The following is a 27,530-nucleotide window of genomic DNA, read 5'->3' as shown; positions in this document are numbered from 1 at the left end:
CAGGACTGAAATCACGCATGTTACCGAAGGAACAATGTGACGAAGAAAATGCAGCCGAGCACCAAGTAATGTTGTAAGACAAATGCGAAGAACATGATCAGTAAAAAAATGGGTCCTTTTCTCTTTCTACAGGTTATAGTTCCTAAGGTCTGTAAGCTAAATAGATTCATATCAATAATAACCACATACTCTGGGACTAAACTGACAATTAATAAGGACATTATTATAAAGTATTCAATAAGAAGAGAATATAGTCATACAATAAAAATATCAGGGAAGTAAATGCAACTAAGGTTTACCTTATATAACTAAGATTTAAACACTAAAATACTCTACCACAAAAATCTGAATAATTCAAGAATGCATGAATTAAGTAGAATACTGTATTATCATATTTAAGCAATTATCTACATAAATTCTTATGCTTAATATAATAATACAATACAGCACTTGAAATCATTACTATGTTTATATCAGCCAACCCTCCTAAAATGAAACAATTTTAGTAACAATTTAGTCAAAAGAACTAATATGAAGTAATAGAAAAACAAAAATTTAATTTTTGTATTGCTGAATTTGGACAAATTGGAAATGTTTTTTAACTGCAACATAAATATAAGACCTGACCTAACCTAACCTTTCCTAGCAATCCTAGGTCTAATACATACTTTCTTTGGCCTAATATAGTACATGTATGTACTATTTAATAGTACAAAAAGTGGTTTACTGGCAGTCCCTACACATTTGGTATGTGTGACCAAATAGTTACTTTAAGTATTATCATTTCAAGAGGATGGGTTGGCTTAAATTTTACAAGGATTTATAGGCATGGGAAAGCAATTATCACCAGTAGACTTTGAGCCCATGATCATGCAGTCATGTGACACTGTCTAACTTTGTGTGGTATTATAGTTATGGATTCAAAGCCTGCTCAGTCTCGGTGCTAGTAATGGCTTTTACAAACAATGTGCCTAATCAACGAAGATTACATACTTGAGATGTGATCGCTTTTCAAATACATCACTTTACCATAATATTTTCATGAATTTTCAACAAACTTATTATACTGCCTACCTCAGTGTATGCTTGGCACATAGTCTCATACAGTGACTGATGGAGATGGATGGAGGACTCCAGGGCTATGATATCCGAGGGTAAGGCTGTCACTTTACAACTCTCCACCCAAGTAGGAACACTCTCAATATACTGAAAACAAAATTACAAAATAGCTTAGGCATTATGCATGGAAAGTATTATTAAGCAAAATAACTGGCACAAATGTGAAAACTTGTCACAGCAAAAGCAAAGAGAAATGACCTGGATGACAGCCATTTATATTAAGAATGAGATGTATCAGAGAATGTTACGAAGCCAGTGGAAAAAACCGTGATGTATACCAATCTTTCGTATATGGATCTCAGAGACCATGGCAGGTTGAAGTTTTGTTTCAAAAACAGAGTGAACAAAAACGGACCAAAAGAAGGTACAAAAAATATTAAAGTGGAAGCCACAATTCCGTATAACATTTATGAACTTACACAAGTGATATAATAGTCAATTCTGAATGCAAATAGAAGTTTATTCACATTTATTGTACAATAATTTTACCTGCTCTGCTTTTTGATGAAACATGACTGACAGAGCCAATACTGAAGACCTTTCATCTAAACCAGCGGCAAATTCTTTCCAAACCTGAAAATAATCATACAAAATTAACTTTGCAGACTTATTTTTGCATAACTATACTAATTAAAGAGTTAAAATTTTCATGCACACATACTGGTACTTCATGAATGAGAGTTAGATATTTTCTGAACAATACAAATCAGTTGCTCGATGAGGTAAGATCTCACTGTTCCCATGGACAAATACACAAGGGTGTACTTCATCTACAGATCAAGCTTAGGGTGTAAGCTTATTAGTTATAATTAATCAAGCTATATTTAGCTTAAGGTTGTAATTAATCAAGCTATATATAGCTTAAGGTTGTAATTAATCAAGCTATATATAGCTTAAGGTTGTAATTAATCTACAGAGCTAAGATTATACTTGATTGCGGAGGTATGACAAAAGATATACTGTACTTGAACTACTGAACATCCTACATGGTAAAAGAGTATCTGTAATGCAGGTGTAATAAAGTCTTACCTGGTCTAATTTGGCCGCTACATTTCCAATATGTTGAGCTGCATAGTGACCACTTTCCATGAGTCTGGACGCTACACTAAGTATTCTATTGATATTCATATACACTTTCTGTTGGGAAAAAACGATGAGAAAATAATGTTTCATGTGTTACATTTAAATATCACTACATTAAAATCTTATAAACTGGTATTAGAGATGCCCATTTTTATATCTGCAAAATGAATATGAAAATATATGTTCTTTAGCCAAGAGAACAAAAAAAAAATAATATAAAAAGTTTATATGTACTCTATAAGTATGATATGAACAGCTTTGCTAACAAGAAACTAAATTCAGACTGAGAAGTTCTAATCAAAATGATGTTTACAAATATTTAAGTTCTAGCTAGATTGAGCAAGCAAACAACTACAACAAATTATGATTGTGGCAAAATAGTAAATAACATACAGTAGTGTACAATATAGTAGCTCAAAATTAGAATAATGAGTGTGACAGTGATTCAAAATAAAAAGTGAATTAAAAGAACTTGTTTAGAAGAGAATCGCAAATATATAGAGAATTATGTCAGAGATATACTAAATAAAGTTATGGTTTGTCACAGTTGGGGGAAAGAAGCCTGTTGGACTTATCCAGGTCCCCACAAGGCCAATTACTGACCTTCCCCCACGATGAAACCCCACAACATTCATCTAACTCCTGTTTACTTATTCAATGCTAAGTGAATAGAGGCAGTAAAAAGGTAAAGGTAAAAGGTAATTGTTAAATGAAATGTTGCCCAAATGCTTCTGTCCTACTACAGGAATTTACATACATCATTCTTATTTCAGGAATTAGGCCTAGCTTGGATCAAATTCACCTAAACATGCAATGCCTTTAATATGGATTAAACTTCTGAACTATTATTCAGACAAAATGAACCATATCGTAACCTTTTTACACACATACTGTACTGCTTCACTATATCCAGCATGGTCAAAATCTGACATTTTCCAACCCACACAATACAGTAATAATTGCTGTAACTAATGCTTTCAAGTGGATGAATGAAAGTGGATGAGGTCCTTCTTATCAAATGCATTCTTGCATTCAAAATAGTGGTAACTTACCTAAATGAAATGATACTGTATGAAAACACTAAGTAGGCTGAATTATAATAAGTAAAATAACAGCATATAAAATAATTAAGATACCAGAATAATAAGTAAAATCACAGCATATAAAATAATTAACATACCTGACACGCAACAGTGAACTGGGAATGAGCCTCTTGAAGATCTTTGGATATTTGGTAAGAATGACCTATTTCTACGTAATTGACTAGGAACTCTTCACGGTTATGGTACACCCAATCAAACATCTGGAATTTTAAAAATAAATAATGTATCATAAATCAGCTCTAGTACAAACCAAGTAGTAAAATCAAGAGCACATAATAAATATTCTACGTATATACATATTACAGAACTTTATAAATGCATTGCATTGTATACATTTTTTGTAATTGAATGCACAGATTTCTCTAACTTTACTGTACACAACCAAAGGATACCTGTTCAACCGTGCTGTAATTTATACTTAAAACTGTGAGCAACAGCACCTTACAGCCTAGTTGACCAGACAGCCAACCAGGAGGCCTGGTCAGAGACCGGGCCACCAGACTATTAATCCCCAGAACCAGATCACGGTAGCAACAGGCCAAGAATATTCCCTTACTTAATTTCAATTTGTTTATGCTATATAAATAAGAGGACTTACCTTCTCTACATCTTGTTCAAAGAGTCTGAGCTGGAAGCACTGATCAAGTCTCATTTTTTTATGTTGCCATAGTTGCTGGACGTGCTGCTGTGCTTGGTGTACAGAATCCATTAAACTTAAAATCTGTATTGGAAAAGCAAAGACTATAATCAGGCCTATTCACATGAAAATGATAAAAGAAATGTAACGACATTTAAATGTTTAATTTATAACTGCACTATTCAAGAATAAATCTAATTTTAGTTTCATACAAATGAGTAACCTGCCTCATCACTGCAATGATAATGATCAATCAGATATATAGTACAGTACTGTACCAGGTATACAGTATTTGTCCACTGACAATGGCAGGAAAATCCATAATTGTACAGTAGTCATGAAAATAAATACATTACACAGCACAGTACTAAAAATTTTAACTTTTCAAAATTACTGCACTAAATAATAAAGACTATTTTATCTAACCTAAAGTAATGCAAACAAAATATTAACAGAACGAACATTTTACTTTAAATATTAAAAGTTAATAGATACTTGTATACACAAGTAATGGCTTCATATAATTTATACAACAAGTTTTGAACCTAAGTACCGTAAAGACATTGATCAGCAAGGAGAGCTCAGCAGCTAAATCATGACTATTTTTGGTGACAATTTTGCCAACTGTTGCTCTTCACTACAAAGGCTTCCTATCAGATACCATTTGTGAAATACACATGAACACAATATTTCCAAACTCAAAAGATCAATTTTCCCACTTTTAATCTATACTACAGCTTCCCAGTTCTTTTATATTTTTCTCAATATGCTTTACATATAAAATATTAGAACTTCATTTATAAAATTAGATATAAATAATGAAACAAATGATGCCTATCTGTAAATAAAACTACTATACTGTACTAAATGTCAGTTCCACAAATCTTGACATTCTGTATCACAGCAAATGGTAGTATTACAAAATTTCAGTATAACCATTGCTGAAGAGAAAAGATAACTTGCATAATAATATGTACAGTATATATATATGGTATGTACAGGTGTACCAATACTTTTTGATCACTTTTAGTTTCCTATTTGTCTCTTTGGTATATGATTTGTAATTGAATATACTTCATTATCTATTGGGAACATATTGCAAAAACCCCAAATACCCTAAAATGAGCCAAAGAATGAAAATAGAACAGAAAAAACATAATCTCCTAGCAACTGCACGTTACGATATTACCCTAAGAAAATTTTGTCATATGCTATAGTTAAAGTTATCAACAATGATGACCAAACCACACATCAGAAAGTGAAGAAACAACGATGTTTTGGTCCATCCTGGACCATTTGCAAGTTGTGAAATACAAACAATGGAAGAACAATAAAAAAAACAATTTAGCTGCAACATTTTATGGATCTACTCAATGATATTCAAAATTTTCTATACCAACTTAAGTCTGGTTCCAAACTTGTACAGCAATAATTATTAATGAGAGTGTGAAGCACTGTTCAATGTGCAAAATAAAACTAATTAACATTAGAAAGTACAATCCCTACATTAACAGATGATTCAAGGCTGTGTAATAACCTTTTTTTCAAATATAAGTGGAATTACCAACAGACTTTAAACTTATAAGAGAACTTGACATGCTCCTCCAAATCATTATCATAGCTGAGCTAGAGTGCATACATTGGATCATGAGCACTAAGCACCAACAACCTGGCTGATCATGTCATCAGCCAAGAAGCCTCACTATAGAATGACTGCAGGGGTAGTGATTTTCTGAGCCACGTCAGAATAGACACTGACCTCTTGTTCACTTCATTTTGTTGTTGTCACTGTACATAATTATCAAAAGAAGGTGCCAGTATTAGTGGCTTGTTGATTACAATTTTGCATAGGAAGTGATATACAGTACAGTAATAAACTCTGAATTATTTTCAATTTCACTATGACGTTTTTACTCTTGTATCTTGTAGGCAGAAACCTTAAGTAAGGAAAGTTTAAATGTCAGAACACTCTCACTACGTATTCTATATATGTTTTGGTCCATCTGTTTTTGTTTTTGTCCTTAGTTCATAAGGACATGGCAAGGTTTAGCTGAAAGGAGCAATTTCTAATTTATTTAATTATAAAGATATTATCTGTTTCCCCCCAAATAAAACTCTCATGTCTGTTTCTTAAATCAACTATGTATTAAACACAATAAATTAAAAGTTTCATAAACAAATGTGAAGCCCAGAATGACACACTAGTGAATGCCTTTAAATCCTACTTATTTGAAAATCCCCAAGTATCTCAGTACCTTACTTTCCTTTACCAACTTCTCCAAAAGGCCAATCACAAAAGGTATTCAATACCTTTTGCCTGTATGCTGTATCTTAACTCCTGCATGCAGGTATCTTAAATACCTGTATGCTGTATTTTAACTTTCCTCCTTAACCTCTACATTACATACTGCACTCTCTTATCTTCCTCTCGCAAAATGGAAGCTTTCCCATTTCTCTAATTCATTATACTGTAGTTCAACTTTATGCATTTTTTCATCATAATTTTGTATGATGTGTCTATTAAACATGGCCTGGTGTAGTCTTCTAACTTGCACTCTAATCTTTAACTACCATGAACCTTATTAAATACTGGTTCAGTAACAGGGTTGTTGATTTGTGGAACCAATTACCGCGTAACGTGCTGGAGGTGGGGTCCCTCGATTGTTTCAAGCGCGGGTTGGACAAGTATATGAGTGGGATTGGGTGGTTATAAATAGGAGCTGCCTCGTATGGGCCAATAGGCCTTCTGCAGTTGCCTTTGTTCTTATGTTCTTCTTATGTTCTTATTATTACCTACAGCATTCACAGTTATCTTTCTCTTGTTACATGTCAATACAGTGCAGAGTTTGTTTATCACTTCTGGCAATTCCTCCTCATTATCTACTCTGGCATCTACATAAAAAATTACATTTTGTACCTAAGAATATTCCACTTTCATAATGTTTCAAATATAATGCATTTTATATAACTATAAATGATTCTTATAATTATATAAACAAGCCTTTTCTTTCAACTACAATTACATGTCCTTCAAGGGTTCAATCCCCATATTTTCTCACATACATACATACATACATACATACATATATATATATATATATATATATATATATATATATATATATATATATATATATATATATATATATATATATATATATATATATATATATATATATATATATATATATATATATATATATATATATATATATATATATATATATATATATATATATATATATATATATATATATATATATATATATATATATATATATATATATATATATATATATATATATATATATATATATATATATATATATATATATATATATATATATATATATATATATATATATATATATATATATATATATATATATATATATATATATATATATATATATATATATATATATATATATATATATATATATATATATATATATATATATATATATATATATATATATATATATATATATATATATATATATATATATATATATATATATATATATATATATATATATATATATATATATATATATATATATATATATATATATATATATATATATATATATATATCAAATATTAGGGGGACTCCCGGTTTGCCTCCTGCCTTCTCATTCGGGGGGCAGTGGCGGGCGTCGTTCCCCAGAGCAGGCCAAAGCGCATCGACATATATATATATGTCGTACCTAAGAGCCAGAACGCACTTCTCAGCCTACTATTCAAGGCCCGATTTGCCTAATAAGCCAAGTTTTCATGAATTAATGTTTTTTCGTCTACCTAACCTACCTAACCTAACCTAACCTAGCTTTTTTTGGCTACCTAACCTAACCTTACCTATAAATATAGGTTAGGTTAGGTTAGGTAGGGTTGGTTAGGTTCGGTCATATATCTACGTTAATTTTAACTCCAATAACATAAAATTGACCTCATACATAGAGAAAAGGGTTGCTTTATCATTTCATAAGAAAAAAAATATAGTAAATATATTAATTCAGGAAAACTTGGCTTATTAGGCAAATCGGGCCTTGAATAGTAGGCTGAGAAGTGAGTTCTGGCTACTAGGTACGACATATATATATATATATATATATATATATATATGTCGTACCTAGTAGCCAGAACGCACTTCTCAGCCTACAATGCATGGCCCGATTTGCCTAATAAGCCAAGTTTTCCTGAATTAATATATTTTCTCTAATTTTTTTCTTATAAAATGATAAAGCTACCCATTTCATTATGTATGTGGTCAATTTTTTTTTATTTGAGTTAAAATTAACGTAGATATGTGACCGAACCTAACCAACCCAACCTAACCTAACCTAACCTATCTTTATAGGTTAGGTTCGGTTAGGTAGCCGAAAAAGTTAGGTTAGGTTAGGTTAGGCAGGTTAGGTAGTCGAAAAAACATTAATTCATGAAAATTTGGCTTAATAGGCAAATCGGGCATTGCATAGTAGGCTGAGAAGTGCGTTCTGGCTACTAGGTACGACATATATATATATATATATATATATATATATACACAGTATATATCTATCTATCATGTTCTTGAGATTTCATTGTGTAACTGTCCTCACTCCCCCATTTTAACTAAGATAAAATCCTGCTATGGAATTGCAAGTTATTTAACTGCATAAACTGCATGACATTAAAAGTAATTTACTGTATATGTTTAAAAGTTGTCAGCTACACTATGTACATTAGCTTTATGGAAGTTATGAACAGCTTATGGATAAATTTAAACAATTCCCAGCTGTTGGGCATTTCTGATAAGAGACCAAGTTATTAACATTAAATACAACACTACTGCTATATTTATTAGCTGCAACCAAATAATAATATTTACTGCCAAATATCTGCTGTATCACCAAGCATGGCAATCCTCATTCTATTGCACAGTGCACAGGGGGACTAGATCCTGACACGTTCTCTATGTATACTGTACTCAGCAGAGTTATCTATGGCTATCTAATAATACAGTACATGATAATTACGACGACCAAACTACGCATCAGAAAGTGAAGAAATGACAACATTTTGGTTCGTCCTGGACCATTATCAAGTTGTAATAGTCCAGGATGGACTAAAACGCTGTCGTTTCTTCACTTTCTGATGTGCGGTTTGATCATCACATCTTCAGCCACGTTATTGTGACTCATCATCTACATGATAGTTACTTTATGATTTAAAGTTTAAAGAATGACGAAACTATAACACCATTACAACTATCGACCTCCCGGGAGACGAGTCTGATGCCCTGGGACACGGGGTGGTAGGAAAACCAGCTGTACGTGCATGATAGATAAAATAAGTAGACATTGATCACAACAAAACTGAACACAAATCATTGAGTTTAGAATGAAGGGTACTATTTATTAGGCCATGCTAATGACGTAAGACACTTACTTTCATTGGGGGATTACCTGACAATTCTACAATTCTACATATATGATAATCACTTCAACTCCAATGTAAATAGCCTACTTCCTGGGATTCTGTAATATAGCAAAGAATGGAACTGCATTCACATGTTACATATGCAAGTTCATTCACAGGTAAAGGTGAAGCATTTATTCAGTCTAAATATGACGTGTTCAGCAATTTTTCAACACAGTAATCTCATTACTATTAACTCATTACATCACTATTTTATGTTGCTCACTGGCTTATGCAGCTAACTCAATGATTCCTGGGAGGTTACAATGAAAAAGGCACAATGTGTTTACCTGCGGAATACTGTTTTGAAAATCCGGGTTATTTAATATAAGACTTGAAGCACTATCACGGCCTGAATACCCGGAATCATAGCCACTCCCTTCATCACAGTTTAATCTGTAAAATAATAATAATAATAATAATAATAATGTAATGCTGTATAGAATTATTAAAATTTCATGTGCAGTTTTCACATCAAACTTGAATGCGATTCTTTGGATATTTCACATTCTATAACCACATACCTATCATTATTACACTGCTCCAATTCCTGTCGTTCTAGCAACATGTACAATATTTATCACCATGGAATAATATATTATGTATAGAATTAAATAGTTTTGCCTTTGTAGCCAAGTCCATTTCCTCCTTTAATTTCACATAGATTCATTCCAAATATGAATGATTTCCTATAATTTCAATCATCATGCCTACAGCTTGTAATACCTATACAGATTTCTACACTTACTGTTTTGCAACAAAACAGAATTGATTATGATATAATCATGATAATCATTATATTGTTCTCTGTAAGCATATTAATAATTGCTTTAGCAATGTACATATTCCCAAAAAGAATGATTTAATACCTGTATATCAAAATTATTCAGTCCCTAACTGTCCTTTGTTTATAGAACTTTTTGTTTAACTAGAGTATTATTGTATCGAACCACACAGTACATTACTCACTTAGATGTCCAGGGAAGAGACAACTGCGCAATAATATCTAACACCATATTTACAAACTAACCTGTGCAATAATCTCTGACCCATCATATCCAGGTCATGAATTAAATTGCCGGTAACTTTTTGGTGCATTTCTTTGTGGCGTTCAATAGCTCGTTTAGCACCATTGACATCATCAGCAAAGTCACTTTGCTGAAGTTCATCCCTGACATCTTCCAACTGATCCAAGAGTTCATTGGCCTGCCACGTAAAATCCTCCACTGCTAATCGTAGCTCAATCCAAGTGTTGTGATCATACGGTAGAGTTCCATCGAAGTCGACTGTTAATTGGTTAGGATCTATGGTCTTGGCTAGAGTTTCTACACTTATTAAATTAGTCTGAAAAACAAAGCAAACAAGTTACTGTAATCTCCTTACATTCAACATCTCTTTAGTACATTAAAATAAACATAATTACAGTATAAAAAGAAGTCTACATTAATTATTGCACAGTGGAGCCTCTATAATTCAGATTAATGGATCATGTCTTGTTAAAATATAAAGATCTTCAGATTTTCAAGGCTTTTGCCATTTCTTGCTACTGCATTTATTGCCAAATTTTTGGGGTAGGTTCAGTCACACTTTCTCATTCCAATACCAACACTTTTAAGTACTATACTGCACTCTTCAAATAAAACCAGCCAAAAGTTTGTTTACAAAATAGGCTCACTGTGATTTCCACACCTCAAAACTATATAATGGCTAAGATTTTCTATAAAATTTTGTGGGATCCCAATTAAATTAATATTTGAAGAAATATCATTCCATATCCATTTAGTAGCCTCCAAAATAACACTATTTAGTAATGCCTCCAAAATATATCTGATCAACCAGGCTGTGATTCATACATCAGGCTGCAAGCAGCCGTGTCCAACAGCCTCGTTGACCACACGACCACCAAGGCCTGGTCGGAAACTGGGCCGTGGGGGCTTTTGATCCCTGGAACCTCCTCAAGGTAGCACAAGGTAGTACAGTACAGTATAGGAGTTATGGCACATCTACTCAACAAAACTTGCTATTTTCAAATGGAAACCAACTATGTGATTCCTTGCTTTTTAAATAGAGCACTATAATTTCATTGGCAATCCAATGACCCAAATTTTGTACTGGCCAGTTTAAACTGAAAACACACTAATGAAAACTCATTATATGACCCTTTCCAAAACAACACTGACTTTTGTAAATATTTGAACAATACTTACAAAAAAAATGTCAGGTAAAAAACTATCCGGATACTTGGGATATAACAAAATCATTAAAGATTTTGAAGAGTTCCGGATTATCACATTCTGGATTATCAAGATTACACTGTACATTATAAACGAGTATATTTAAATAATAACATAAGAATAAAGGACACTGCAAAAGACCTATTGGCCAATATGAGGCAGCTCGTATTTATTTATTTTTGATCTATATCTACTGTATGTCCAGATGTCTTTTTTTTTTTTTTTAGCAATGCACTTACCTCAAACTTGTACTTATGACTGCCTATACTGGTGCGTTGCTTTTGCCAAAAATTGTCTGGCTTGACTATGAATACAGAATAAATGTGTGGGGTAAAGCTCTCAGCCAGTTCCTTCAAGATGGGTTTGACAGTGTTCCATGTTGACCCTCGCATGTCTATTATTACTGTGAAGCCTGCTTCTCGAACTTCGTCGCTGTAAAGAAAAATGGGGCGAGATCAGCTCGTTTTTTATTTTTTTTAACTACGTAATGGCTAAGAGAAACAAATATTTAGTGCAAGATATCCACACACTACAGTACTAGCAAAATTGCTCAATTCTAGGAAGACTAAATCTGATTATTGAGCACTGTACACTGCAGTAGTAGTCATTCTCACCAGAAAGGACACTAAAAATAAATACAGATTAAAATAATTGGATACCTCTAAACTGTTTTGAAGAAATATGGAAAAGGAATTTAAATATTAAATACCAATTCATTAATGCAGACAATATAAGGTATTTTTACACCTACTATATTGATACTAAGACCTACATTTAATGGCATACAGTATATGTATAATACATATTTTTGTTATTTTCATACAGACTTTATAGCAACAAATTACCTGACGAGAACAGTTAATGAATGCCACTTACCTTGGAATCTGCATGAGGTACTGCAGCAGGGGATGATAGTCATCATGCTTGAGACGATCCCTGCGAGAGCTGGCTGGGAAGGTAAGAATAGGACCTGGCCGCTGGTCCCGTCCTCCAGACAGAAAGGCCACCTTCTCGTGCAAGATGGTCATGACATCTACAGCCCGCAGACCATCCATTCGCTTTGGAACTGGAATAAAAATAATGATTTAGTATTTTAGCCAGATTAGTGGTAAATAATAGCTAATACACATATCCACAAACTGTTGAGCAAGGTGATGTTGCCATGTGGTTTTCCCTACATCTTTACTGGAGTTCATGTTTAACAAATTTGCTATCTTTTTATTCCAGCATAGTTGAGGCAGTTGATAGTGCCAAGGATTGTGATGTTATGTACCTTGACTTTAGCAAAGCTTTTGATACAGTGCCACATGAAAGACTGATTAAAAAGATAGAGGCTCATGGTATTGGGGGTGCTATATTAAGTTGGATTAGGGCATGACTATACCAAAGAAAACAGGGAGTTTGTATAAATGTGGTTAAGTCAGAGTGGGAAAATGTTGTAAGTGGAGTGCCTCAAGGCTCTGTCCTGGGACCTCTGTTGTTTATAATATATATAAATGATTTAGATTCAGGTTTGAGTAGCAACATTTGCAAATTTGCCGATGATACAAAAATAGGTAGGGAAATTAATACGGAAGAAGACTCATTATCACTTCAAGTTGATCTAAATAGGGTTTTGAAATGGTCAAAGGATTGGCAGATGCAGTTTAATGCTGATAAATGTAAAGTTCTGAGGCTAGGTAATGATGATAGAGTTACAAGATAAGAGCTAGATGGTGTTGAGATTGCGAAAGGGATCTGGGAGTTATGATTAGTAAGAATTTAAAACAAAAGGATCAATGCATGAATGTTCGTAATAAGGCAAATAGGACACTGGGATTTATTAATCGAAGAGTTAGTAACAAGACACCTGGTGTGGTTCTTCAGCTATATCTAGCTCTGGTTAGGCCCTATTTAGATTATGCAGTTCAGTTTTGGTCGCCGTACTATAAAAAGGATATAAATTCACTTGAACGTGTCCAGCGTAGGATGACTAATTCCCCAAATTAGAAACCTTTCATATGAAGAAAGATTAACAAAGCTTAAGTTGCATTCATTGGAAAGGCGAAGAGTTAGGGGTGACATGATAGAGGTTTACAAGTGGATGAATGGACATAACAAAGGGGATATTAATAGGATATTAAAAGTATCAACACAAGACAGAACACGAAACAAAGGGTATAAATTGGATAAGTTTAGATTTAGGAAAGACTTGGGTAAATACTGGTTCAGTAACAGGGTTGTTGATTTGTGGCACTAATTGCCGCGTAACGTGGTGGAGGTGGGATCCCTCGATTGTTTCAAGCGTGGGTTGAACATGTATATGAGTGGGATTGGGTGGTTATAAATAGGAGCTGCCTCGTATGGGCCAATAGGCCTTCTGCAATTGCCTTTGTTCTTATATTATTATCAATAAAAAAAATCGACTTTCATAACAAACTTCTTGAGCTACAAAGACACATTTTGGGCCGAGCTTCATCAGGGGACTAACCAGAGAACTAGGCCAACACTCCATAACGTGCTCTTCCCAGTAGCTGAATATAAAACAACACCCTAAAGACGGTAATTGGTCTCTGCCTCTGCGTATTTTCTAATTTGCAAATTTCCTGGCGAAAAAGTCATGAGTTATGTTTATCTTATTTTTGCAGTTATATAGACCAATCATGTGAGCACATTTCCATAGATATGTTTTATTTACGTTGAACAATAAATGAAGAATGTTGAAATATTCATAAACATTCATCATTTTTTCATCATGCATAGTCTATCATCAGTGTGGAACGTTTAGTATCGGGCACGTGGTACGGACGTTAGTCTTACCATTAATTTTGATTGTGAAAATATAGTTTTGGATACACTATAAATTAAAAACTTTGTAAGTTAAAACTGACTTACGGTGAGAGCCAAGACCCTCTTTCGACCCTTAGTTATTTCATCTAAACAAGTGATCCCTAAATCCCTTACGCATCATAAGTTACACGTAGCAGATTCTTGGGTTATCTTGTGATGATTTCGGGGCTTTAGTGTCCCCGCGGCCCGGTCCTCGACCAGACCTCCACCCCCAGGAAGCAGCCCGTGACAGCTGACTAACACCCAGGTACCTATTTTACTGCTAGGTAACAGGGGCATAGGGTGAAGAAACTATTGAATTGATTCAACCAATAACCATGATTCAGTTGAGTCAGATTCAGAATGATTCGGCGATTCAGTCTTCTCAGCGTGGTGCCTTCTTTTGATAATTACTTACCGAACGTACATTGATACTTGATGATATGTAGATGACACTTTTTTGTTATTTAAGGACCAATGTCATATTGAGAAATTTAGAGAGTATCTTAATGCACAACATAGTAATATAAGTTTCACTGCAGAGTGTGAAGTGGATAATTCATTGTCGTTTCTTGATGTCGCTATGTACATGTCGTTGTACACACAAAAGCCACGACACGTGATGTCTTGTTAATCACTCAAAGGGCTACGAGTCACTGATCTCTCGAAAAGATGAATGACTTATAAATGTAACGTCGAAGCATCTGCTTGTCTCGAAGTATCAAAAGTCAATGAGATAAATGACTGAATCACATCTCCGATACGAATCAGGCTTCTTAATCAACTTCAATATGTGAGGAAATTTAATTGCATAAGTTTGTGGATAATGGATGGGCAAGTCTGCTGGGTGTGTGAATGTTCATGTGTGTATGAGGTAGGGAAGTGTCGGGGAGTTAAATAACCCCATTGTTCAATCTATCCTATTGAATAATAATGGCATTTTCATATATACCTGCTTGATGGGGTTCTGGGAGTTCTACTCCCCGAGCCCCGGCCCGAGGCCAGGCTTGAAATCCCCCAAACGCCAAAGAAATGATTAACTCAAATCTAAAAATTATAGAGGCTCGCAAAATTGACGTGATGTCCCGTTTTCTATCCGTGGGTTCACGGTTAGGTTCGGTCAATTTGGTACATCAGTTTAGTGATGTTGTGATCGTTGGAGAGGACGGGTTGTACAAGCAACCAAGGGCATCACCTCACATGACAGAGGTTATCTTCAGGTTATCTTGAGATGACTTCGGGGCTTAGCGTCCCCGCGGCCCGGTCCTCGACCAGGTCTCCTTTTTGTTACACCCACCCTTCCCCAAGAAGCAGCCCGTAGCAGCTGTGTAACTCCCAGGTACCTATTTACTGCTAGGAAACAGGGGCATCAGGGGTGAATTTTTTTTTGCCCATTTGTCTCCGCCTCCACCAGGGATCGAACCCGGAACCTCAGAGCTACGAATCCGAATCGCTGTCCACCCAGCTGTCAGGCGCCCAAATTCATCAAGGAAACAATTACGATAGACATTAAAGGTGCGAGATGAGGAGATTTAAAGAAGCACGAGACTGCGTATGTGTTAAAGTAGAAGATGTGTAGAGACTTAAAGCAGAGAGGCCGACAGCGAATTAAACGACATAGAAGAAACTAAAATACATAATCATAAATAAAGATGAACAATAGTCGAGAAGAAATAAATAAAAAGACGCGAAAGATAGCTTAATTAAGAGATGCAGAAAGGAAAAAAAAAAGACCAAATAGCTCAACAAACCTACAATATTAATTTGGGAAAAACTTTTAGTGTTAACTTTTGGTAAAATGCAAAATAACTTGAAGGACGTAAACTATTACGAGAGAATAATAAAACTACTGATTAACGTAAGGAACAGATAAGGGCAAGACATGGTGGAAAATGAACGAGAGAAAAGAAAGATAATAAAGAAAGGAAGTAAGAATAGATAATAAAGAAAGGAAGTAAGAATAGATAATAAAGAAAGGAAGTAAGAATGAATAATAACTGAATAGGAAAATGACCAATAAACTGAAAGAACCACCAACAACATTTAAATCAAATTAAACAAAACGACGAAACTGAATAAAGAAGATGAACAAATAAGAATTAAAATAAACTCGAACAACACAGGCTAAAATTAAAAAAAAATTAAAACATGAAAAACACAAGAAAACTTATTCTGAAATATTAAAAAAAAAAACACTTCAAAACGGGCCACTATGAAAGGGGGCCAATTTTTTAAGGTTCGACCCTGCTCCCGGACGCAGGTTCGAATCCTCGTCACGGCCCTTGTGGATTTGTTCATTTGTTCTTCATAATAATATTACATCAAGAGGTTGTTAATAGGCAGTTGTGGGTGTGGTTGTGTAGCCTAGGCAACGCTATTTCAGGTTTGTTGCCTCTTGTTGTTTAAAAGAGTCGCTACTTGGAACAAAATGTTCCAAGTAGCACGGGCTAAGGCGAGCCCGTATAGTAGGTTGACCAGACCACACACTAGAAATTGAAGGGACGACGACGTTTCGGTCCGTCCTGGACCATTCTCAAGTCGATTGTCCACAATCGACTGGACCATTCTCAAGTCGATTGTCCACAATCGACTGGACCATTCTCAGTCGATTGTTCACAATCGACTTGAGAATGGTCCAGGACGGACCGAAACGTCGTCGTCCCTTCAATTTCTAGTGTGTGGTCTGGTCAACCTACTTCAGCCACGTTATTGCGACTCATCGCCCGTATAGTAGACTTGGTTTGTTGCCGATAACACAAGGCTAGCGATGAATTCTTGCCTCGGGGATAATTAGCCTATCAGTTGCTATTTGCATGTTTCTCTTGGCTTGTTTGGGTTAGGATGGTTAACGTTACAATATTTATGAGGCGGGTCTTTTTTTATATCAAAGAATACAGATCACTCTGCAGACACGAGACTATCAAAACCCAGCAGACACGAGACAATACCCCCAGCAGACACGAGACAATACCCCCAGCAGACACGAGACAATACCCCCAGCAGACACGAGACAATACACCCAGCAGACAACAGGACAATACACCCAGCAGACACTATACACCCAGCAGAGACAATACCCCCAGCAGACACGAGACAATACCCCCAGCAGACACGAGACAATACCCCCAGCAGACACGAGACAATACACCCAGCAGACACGAGACAATACCCCCAGCAGACACGAGACAATACCCCCAGCAGACACGAGACAATACACCCACCAACGTGTACACCATATAAGACCTGGAAGAGAAAACGTACAGAGGCAGCCAGCAGTGTGACAGACAGAGTGTGGAGACAAAGGCCATGATAAAGAGAGCACGGCAAGATGTCGTGAGAACACATCAGGAGACGCACACAACTACACCAAAGGAATGAATACACAAGAGTGCTAGAGACATCGTGGTTCATCACACAACTACTGGTTCACCACACAAGTAGTGGGCTCACCACACAACCTGTGGGCTCACCACACAACTTGTGGTTCACCACACAACTTGTGGTTCACCACACAAGCAGTGGCTCACCACATAACCTGTGGGCTCACCACATAACCTGTGGGCTCACCACACAACCTGTGGGCTCACCACACAACCAGTGGGCCACCACACAACCAGTGGGCCACCACACAACCAGTGGGCCACCACACAACCAGTGGGCCACCACACAACCAGTGAGCCACCACACAACCAGTGGCTCACCACACAACCAGTGGGCCACCACACAACCAGTGGGCCACCACACAACCAGTGAGCCACCACACAACCAGTGGCTCACCACACAACCAGTGGGCCACCACACAACCAGTGGGCCACCACACAACCAGTGGGCCACCACCACATCACAACAGCAGCTCGCCCTGCATCACAAGGGGTTGCAACTTTAAAATCAATACCGTACACACGTGAGGCCTGGCGAAGAGGCGCCGGGCACTATGGCTCATCATGCCCAAAGTGTGATTCAACACGGACATAATATTTTCGGCGCTGTGATCCAGTATGCCCGAACATGGAGGCAACGGACCTCATCCCGCTTCTATTCAGATTTTGTTGATATGCAACACTAGACGTAACACCAACACTCTAGACGTAACACCAACACTCTAGACGTATCATGCTCCACCTCACACCTGGAGAACGCTTTGTAACACCGAGAACAGCAGACAAGGCCCGCGTGTCATCCTCGTGCCTGTGAGCTTCGCCGATCAAAGATCACTCAAAACCTTTTTTTTTATTCAGCTACTGGGAATAAAAAGTTGCAAGTAGCACGGGCTATGGTGAGCCCGTAGTGGACTTACCTGGCACAGGAGCGGGGCAAGTAGCACGGGCTATGGTGAGCCCGTAGTGGACTTACCTGGCACAGGAGCGGGGCAAGTAGCACGGGCTATGGTGAGCCCGTAGTGGACTTACCTGGCACAGGAGCGGGGAGGGTTGTTGCGGACTCAAAACAAATGACACGCATCCTATATAAATTGTTCCCAAATTATCCAATATGCAAATTACCTGGGTGCTGCCCCGGTTTCCACTTACGACGCTCTTAGGATGTGATCAACTTAGGATGTGATCAACTTAGGATGTGATCAACTTAGGATGTGATCAACTTAGGATGTGATCAACTTAGTGATATTTTTTTAAGTAGCTGAATTTTTGTTAGTGTCAGAATAGTTGACAAATGGAATGCATTAGGAAGTGATGTGGTGGAGGCTGACTCCATACACAGTTTCAAGTGCATATATGATAGAGCCCAATAAGCTCAGGAACCTGTACATCAGTTGATTAACAGTTGAGAGGCGGGACCAAAGAGCCAGAGCTCAACCCTCGCAAGCACAACTAGGTGAGTACAACTAGGTTAGAAAATGACCTACAGAATACTACATGTATATTGTGATGGGTCAGTAGCTAGGGATGGGAAGGCAGGATGTGGAGTCTTGATCAGGGAGTACACTGACATCGGCACTGTAGATACTGTTATTGGACGCCGCTTAACTGACAATGTCTCTTCAACGCAGGCTGAACTCCAAGGTGTATTAGCAGGATTACAGGAAGTAGTCAAATGTGGTAAAAATGCTTGCTTCTTTATTGACAGCAGAGGAGCGTTAGAGTCTTTAAATAGCAGACGCCCAGTATACCAGAATATTGTGATAGAGTGTAGAATGTTAAGACATTAGACAAAACTGGGTATAAAGTAAGATTCATGTGGATTCCTTCACATGTGGGAATACTGTTGAATGAAGCAGTTGATGAGATAGCCAAGAGAGCCAAATTGAATTGGAAAAAAACTCTTGTCGATGTTGTATGTCAGATAACTTTGAAACAAATAAAGACAAGAATGAAGATGATCCAAGAGGATGAAGAACAAGTTAAGAGAATGACAATGGTGGACAGTAGTAACACACTTAAGAATTATTATTAGGATACAAATATATCTGGCAATACGGTGTTGATGTCAGTGAAAAAGATAAGGAGTGTAAATTATGTAGTATGCCGCACGCCCACATCTTAGAACATTATGTATTAGAGTGTCAACTTATTGATAACTATAGAAATAAGGAAATAAATAGTGTACCACATCAAATTGTTTGGATGTGTGATAATGGTATGATAGACAGTATACTCAGGAGCTACAAGAATTTTGCCCCAAGAGTGTAACAATTATATACTGTGCTTACTATATTAACTTGCAATGGTAAATGTGATTCTTGTACTGTTATTTGTGTATTTGTACTCACTGGATGTGTGCGCCCCTTGAGGGACTTGAAGTAGATGAGGTTAGAAAGAGCCTAAGCTACTCTATCCTTTTGAGATGTATTATATTGTCTCAATAAACGTACTTGAACTAGGTGAGTACACACATACACATAGTGTCAATGACCCTTTACCACCGTCACACGATGTGTGTACTTCCAGCAAGTTTCCGGGAAATTCGCTAGTCAGCAAACAAGATAACGCCCGGAACGGAACCGGCGAAAATTGTAAATATATAAAAACATTAAACAAAGGAACAGCGTACGAAACCACCCAAAGGTACACAGGTATGGCAGATTTCAGGCAATAAGCTGATATAGGATAATGTTGTGGAGAGGCTCTCCTGAGCCCCCTGGTGCGAGTGTGCCCAACTGGCTCACAATCTTCTGGTAAAGAGGCGGTGGTCCGGAGGGGGGGGGGGTGGATTTTAAGGAAGGTGTAGGGGGGTTTGGGTGGATTAGGGTAAGAGAGGCGGGGTAGAGGTGAGGAAGAGGGTGGGTTTAGGATGAGGTTTGGGGCGGTGGTGGACCCTATACCCATCCCGTGGGCGATGGTGGACCCCATACCCATCCCGTGGGCGGTAGTGGACCCCATACCCATCCCGTGGGCGGTAGTGGACCCCATACCCATCCCGTGGGCGGTAGTGGACCCCATACCCATCCCGTGGGCGGTAGTGGGCCCCATACCCATCCCGTGGGCGGTAGTGGGCCCCATACCCATCCCGTGGGCGGTAGTGGGCCCCATACCCATCCCGTGGGCGGTAGTGGACCCCATACCCATCCCGTGGGCGGTAGTGGACCCCATACCCATCCCGTGGGCGGTAGTGGGCCCCATACCCATCCCGTGGGCGGTAGTGGGCCCCGTACCCATCCCGTGGGCGGTAGTGGACCCCATACCCATCCCGTGGGCGGTAGTGGACCCCATACCCATCCCGTGGGCGGTAGTGGACCCCATACCCATCCCGTGGGCGGTAGTGGGCCCCATACCCATCCCATGGGCGGTAGTGGGCCCCGTACCCATCCCGTGGGCGGTAGTGGGCCCCGTACCCATCCCGTGGGCGGTAGTGGGCCCCGTACCCATCCCGTGGGCGGTAGTGGGCCCCATACCCATCCCGTGGGCGGTTGTGGGCCCCATACCCATCCCGTGGGCGGTAGTGGGCCCCGTACCCATCCCGTGGGCGGTAGTGGGCCCCATACCCATCCCGTGGGCGGTAGTGGGCCCCGTACCCATCCCGTGGGCGGTAGTGGACCACACACAAAGGGTTCGAGAACGAGCCAAAGCACAAACGCTAAGCAACTTACACATCCGGCGAGTTAGTTTTATAATTTGCTTATCATATATAAGTGGTTAGACATTCTTTTTAAGACACATCTTCAGCCATCTCTTGGACACACACAGTGTCTTCCTCTTCACGTATCTCACCAGCAATGTGAGAGCGATCAAGAGCCTTGGTCCTGGCACGCTAACATCAGACTGCGACCAGCGGCATCTAACAGCCTAGTTGAACAGAGGGCCTGGAGAGAGGGCGGGCAGAGGGAACCTCCAGGTAGTCACAACATTACACGCTCTCCACTACCGTTATTTACCGCAGACGTGTTCCAGAGTCTGCCCAGTCTTTTCCCTCCTGCCAGGAACCATCCACGTGGTTGATACAGACGCCGTACTTATTGCAGGGTCGGGGCTCGATCCCCAACGCTATAAGTGGTTGGGCACCATTCCTTTCCCCCCGTCCTATCCCAGCTCCTTGTCCTCACATCGATTGATTGATTGATGAAGATTAAGCCACCCAAAAGGTGGCACGGGCATGAATAGCCCGTATCCTCACATCCATTCCAAGTCCTATATATAGTCACAGTGGCGTAGCGCTTTCTCCTCCTAATTACCTCGTCTCCTGCCTGGGAATATTTGCATCATAATGCATGACACGGAGCCTCGTAATTATTACGTGGCATCGCTCGTGCCTCAACTAATTATATATTGTTCAATTTACTAATTTCCTAATTGACTCAAATTACCGGGTTACACAATAGATGTGGGAGCGATGGATTGTTTCAATGGCTGGGTAAGACAAATATATGAAGGAGATTTGGATGGATATAAATAGTCAATAGAAGCTACCTCTTAGAGGATGAGTCACAATCGGTCCGTCTAATTACCACAAGCTACCACAAACTACACAAACTTCAGAAAGCTTCCTGGCAATACGTTAGTAATGAATAAATATGATATATTTACTCATTATAATGTTGGTGCTGAATGTACAACACGAAAAAACATAATTTTAATCTGAAAAAGTATCTTTTTATAAAGAAATTAGACGAAAATAAAAAGCTGGTGACGCCAAATCAAGTCGACGATCCAAGCTTCGGTTAGGTTAGGTTAGGTTTGGTTAAGTTAGGTTAGGTTAGGTTAGGTTAGGTTAGGTTAGGATAGGTTAGGTTAGGTTAGGTTAGGTTAGGTTAGGTTAGGTCAGCCTAACTTAATATATCATATTTATTCATTACTAACGTATTGCCAGGAAGCTTTCTGAAGTTTGTGTAGTTTGTGGTAGCTTGTGGTAATTAGACGGACCCGTCACAATAACGTGGCTTAAGTATGTTGACCAGACCACACACTAGAAAGTGAAGGGGCGACGATGTTTCGGTCCGTCCTGGACCATTCTCAAAGTCGATTGTCTGTGTATCATTACGATGCACAATCGACTTGAGAATGGTCCAGGACGGACCGAAACGTCGTCGTCCCTTCACTTTCTAGTGTGTGGTCTGGTCAACATGCCTCTTAGGGACCAAAGGGAGCTGCCTCTTAGGGGCTAATAGGTATTCTTTAGTTTCCCTTATCATGATCTTACAAACCCCTCCGTATAAAGACAGTGCCTGACATATCTGTCCAGGATAAAGATAGCGCGCGAAACTATCCCCCTGGTGATGCCCGGGGCGCTTTGGGCATCTCCCGCTCTACAAGTCTCATTATGCATCCTATCATCTTGGTCGGCCTCATACTTTGGAGCAAGTTTGTCTTTGAAAACTTGGTATATTAGCTCCTGGGGGCCAAGTTTACGGCCGCTGGGGTGCACCGCTGGTAACTACCAACATTAACAAATGGTAGCTGCCGGCACACCTTAAAGATCCATCTTAACGACGAAGTATGTTCCTTATATGAGATTCCACTTATAGTTTTAAGACACGCTGGAACATTGTTGCTGCTGCTGATGGAGAGGTGACGGGGGAGTTACCTTACCTTGGGGACAGGTAGGAGGTGACGGGGGACAGGTAGGAGGAGGGAGAGGGAAGGGACAGGTAGCGGTAGGGGCTAGAAGGATGGACAGGTAAAGGATGGGATGGACAGGTAAAGGATGGGGGGCGGGAGAAGGGATTAAAAGCCGTCACAGTGTGTTGAGATTTCAGTACCGCCACAGCTCACCACTGACCAACGCTAAGGCTTTCCTCCGTGATAGAGAACGGTTGTTTCTGACCAAGGGAAGGGGTGACCATCACAAACACCCGTAACATCATCATTTATTACGCATATAACAAATATCCGTCTAATATTTGACCTTGACCTTCTATTGTGGGGAATGGTCACCGCCCCTGACCTTACACCCAAGCCTTGGTGTCCAACTACTCCAATGTGCGGTGCGCTAAGGTCATTACAAGTGGCCCTAATGACTTAATGACTCTTGAGAACAATAAGGGGGTAATATGAACTGAACTATGTAACGGGAATAAAAGTATTAACAATGGGGGTATAAATAAAGTTTTAAATATATCAAGAGAAAATATATCTGGAAACACTGGGCATAAATTGCGTGAGAGTAGAGAGTAGATTTAGGAAAGACCTGGGTAAATACTGGTTTGGAAACAAGGCTTTAGATTTATGGAACACATTGCACAATAGACGCATTGCACAATACTAACTCTTTGATACACAGGAAGGCAACTCCTCTGTATTAGTCGTAATTTTGCTAACTTATACATTTTAAACAAAGCAGCCATAGTTACAGCAAGAGGCTTAAGCAACCCACCTAACTTATCCAAGCCGATGCTTAGAAAATTTCAATATTAAAGTGCTTTGTGGTTTAGCAGTACGTCGCTTCTATAACAGATTACTGATTCCGTAAATAAATAAGGGAGCCGGTCGGCCGAGCGGACAGCACGCTGAACTTGTAATCCCGTGGTTCCGGGTTCGATCCGGGCGCCGGCGAGAAACAATGGCAGAGTTTCTTTCACCCTCTGCCCCTGTTACCTAGCAGTAAAATAGGTACCTGGGTGTTAGTCAGCTGTCACGGGCTGCTTCCTGGGGGTGGAGGCCTGGTCGAGGACACTAAACCCCCGAAATCATCTCAAGATAGACGTATTAGATAAGCGGACAGGTTGACTGAGGTTATCTTGAGATGATTTCGGGGCTTAGCGTCCCCGCGGCCCGGTCCTCGACCAGGCCTCCTTTTTGTTACACACCCCTAGGAAGCAGCCTGTAGCAGCTGTCTAACACCCAGGTACCTGGTTGATTGGTTTGATTTACCTATTTACTGCTAGGTAACAGGGACATTAGGGTGAAAGAAACATTTTGCCCATTTGTCTCCACCTCCACCGGGGATCGAACCCGGAACCTCAGGACTACAAATCCGAAGCGCTGTCCACTCAGCTGTCAGGCGCCAGTACTGGCCAGTACTGCTGACCCACAACGGCCAGAAATGTCACCGGAAGACCTCAATATGTCAGCTCCCCCGACCCTTCCACCACCCTCGTGTGACCCCAGGTCACTCTGGGGTCACAACCCACCCTCATCTGACCCCAGGTCAACCTGGGGGGGGGGGTTAACCCCCCTCCTACATAATGAAAGTCTGACTGAATTTGTTGTGCACATATTCCAACTACTTTTCTTATGAGAACGACGGAGGCGCCGGGAAACTTGTTTGTAAAGTTTGCAAAGTTGAAGGGGAAAGTATGCTTATTGGTGCCGGGGGGGGGGGGGGGGGAGGGAAGGATGGATGAGGGGTGAGGGAAGGGGGGGTGAGGGAGGGAGGAGGACCGTTGAAGCATAAGTCAGGCTGTCAGCTGGCCACAACAAGAGCCTGGCTGTCAGGCAAGCAGGCTGCTTCAGCCTGCTTGATACCTGTTTGATGGGGTTCTGGGAGTGGTTCTACTCCTCAAGCCCGGCCTGAGGCCAGGCTTGACTTGTGAGAGTTGACAGCCAGCCCTTGACAGCCCTGTTCACAGGAGCAGGCATATATGAGCTTCACAACAGGTCCGGAGGTATGAACACGCCTATATCATTCGGTACAATCGCTGTGGTAGCAGTTATCAAAGTAAAAATAGCGACGGTTGATAAACAGTGCATAAAGAGGTAACCAGGTATCAACCAGGTATCAACCAGGTAGATCAAATTAGCATCAAGGGGTACAGAGCTATCACCTCCCCCCATCAACCCAACCAACCCCATGAAATGTGTATATCACTGCTAAGCTTTTAATATCTTAATATTAAATATTTTAATATCTTAAAGTTAAATATTTTAATATCTTAAAGTTAAATATTTTAATATCTTAATATTAAATATTTTAATATCTTAAAGTTAAATATTTTAATATCCCGCAATATTTTTAAATAACATTTGAATAATCTTAACATTAAATATTTTTTAATATCTTAAAATGACCTCTTTTAATATCTTAAAATTCAATATGTTAATATTTAATACTCTGTGCCACATTACCTCCTACCTTCTAAGATCAACCAATCAACCAGGTAAGAGTCAAGTCATGCAATAGCTGCCCTCTTGTGTCCTCAAAGCTCCGGCCGTGCAATTCATGGCTGCCTGCCATGCCGCAGGCATCAACAATACGATACAATGCAACAATATACGATTTACGCAACAAATACACAACATACACGTTCGTAAATGTATTGCCTGGGAGGGAGAGAAATGGGAAGGGTGGTGGGAAGGGTGGGAAGGGGATGGTGTGGGAACAATGCATATATTAACAGATTGTGAGATGGGGTCGTGACGTCACGAGGGTAGAGGAAAGCAGCTTCCTCGGCAACTGGCTTGTGTACGTTAGTCAATGAGATTGGCTGAGCTGAGGCACACTGTACGGTTGGTACACATCCACACCATCAGCACCACGTTTAGTGTAGTCATACACATTTTCAAATGTAGATATGATACAGCTAAATAGGCTCAGGAATCTGTGTACACTAGTTGAGAGGCGGGTCCAAAGAGCCGAAGCTCAACCTCCGCAAGGACAACTAGGCGAGTACAACTAGGTGAATACACACACACACACACACACTTCCATTAGACAGTGATGTGGTGGAGGCCGACTCCATACACAGTTTCAAGTGTAGATATGATAGAGCCCAGTAGGCTCAGGAACCTGTTGATTGACAGTTGAGAGGCGGGACCAAAGACCAGAGCTCAACCCCCGCAAGCACAACTAAATTAATACACACACTTTTCAAGTGCATACAAGTTGTTGAGAAGGAGGAGATAGCCAGCCTCACCTCCCAGTATATTTGCGAATGAGAATTTTCTTCCATAACATGCAGGTGTTTACGTGTGGAGAGGCCGGGGTGGGGCAAGGCACTAGCGGGCCCAGGTGGAACCAAGCGCTCATTCATTCACTTATTTATTATTCACCCCATACCCATCCCGTGGGCGACGGTGCAAAGGGTTACAGAGGCACATAATGGGTTCAGGAACTGAGTCAAGTAGTTCATTTAGGTAAGCAAGCAGTCGGGGTGTACCTGATCTACACATATATACAGGAGATGGAGTTAACACTACATGTTTTCAAGAGGAAACTAGATTTATTCCTGCAAGGAGTGCAGGACCAACCGGGCTGTGGTGGGTATGTGGGCCTGCGGGCCGCTCCAAACAACAGCCTAGTGGACCAAACTCCCACAAGTCAAGCCTGGCCTCGGGCCGGGCTTGGGGAGTAGAAGAACTCCCAGAACCCCATCAACCTCAGTCATACGCGGCTTGACAGGCCAATCACTACCCACAATGTAAGACCTGGGGAAAGTACGGGCCTCATACGTCATCGTTACACTGATAAACATGGCTAACCCAACCCAACTGTACGAAAATAGGAGATAACATGTTGTGTTTTATATATGACGTGAAGGAGGCGTGTAAAGTCAACAAGGTGTCATTTGTTTTAATGGCGGGACAGGTTTAGGAAGCAGCTGTTGTTTTCCCGCATGAGCGCCACAATCATGTCGTCCCTGGTCACTATCCTAGGATACGAGAGGGAAAGAAAACAAGGACAACTTGTGACTGGTAAGCACCGATACCAAATATTGACCAGACCACACACTAGAGGGTGAAGGGACGACGACGACGT

The 27,530-nt window shown here is 39.5% G+C and overlaps 1 protein-coding gene across 7 annotated transcripts in view; it reads right to left on the bottom strand.

The window, feature by feature from the left end:
- Positions 1–27,530, bottom strand: part of trio (trio Rho guanine nucleotide exchange factor) — a 766,603-nt gene that overhangs the window by 279,201 nt on the left and 459,872 nt on the right. For all 7 annotated transcript variants that reach the window (XM_069335896.1, XM_069335893.1, XM_069335897.1 and 4 more), the window contains 9 exons: positions 12,513–12,702; positions 11,876–12,068; positions 10,433–10,746; positions 9,693–9,798; positions 3,904–4,026; positions 3,383–3,505; positions 2,149–2,256; positions 1,609–1,692; positions 1,075–1,206 (listed from right to left, as the gene is read on the bottom strand). In XM_069335896.1, the coding sequence (XP_069191997.1) occupies positions 1,075–1,206; positions 1,609–1,692; positions 2,149–2,256; positions 3,383–3,505; positions 3,904–4,026; positions 9,693–9,798; positions 10,433–10,746; positions 11,876–12,068; positions 12,513–12,691 (1,362 nt within the window). In that variant the 5' untranslated portion in view covers positions 12,692–12,702. The remainder of the gene's footprint in view (positions 1–1,074; positions 1,207–1,608; positions 1,693–2,148; positions 2,257–3,382; positions 3,506–3,903; positions 4,027–9,692; positions 9,799–10,432; positions 10,747–11,875; positions 12,069–12,512; positions 12,703–27,530) is intronic.

Source organism: Procambarus clarkii, chromosome 34 (assembly GCF_040958095.1).
Source record: "Procambarus clarkii isolate CNS0578487 chromosome 34, FALCON_Pclarkii_2.0, whole genome shotgun sequence".
Lineage (NCBI taxonomy): Eukaryota > Metazoa > Arthropoda > Malacostraca > Decapoda > Cambaridae > Procambarus > Procambarus clarkii.
This window is presented reverse-complemented; position numbering and strand designations above follow the sequence as displayed.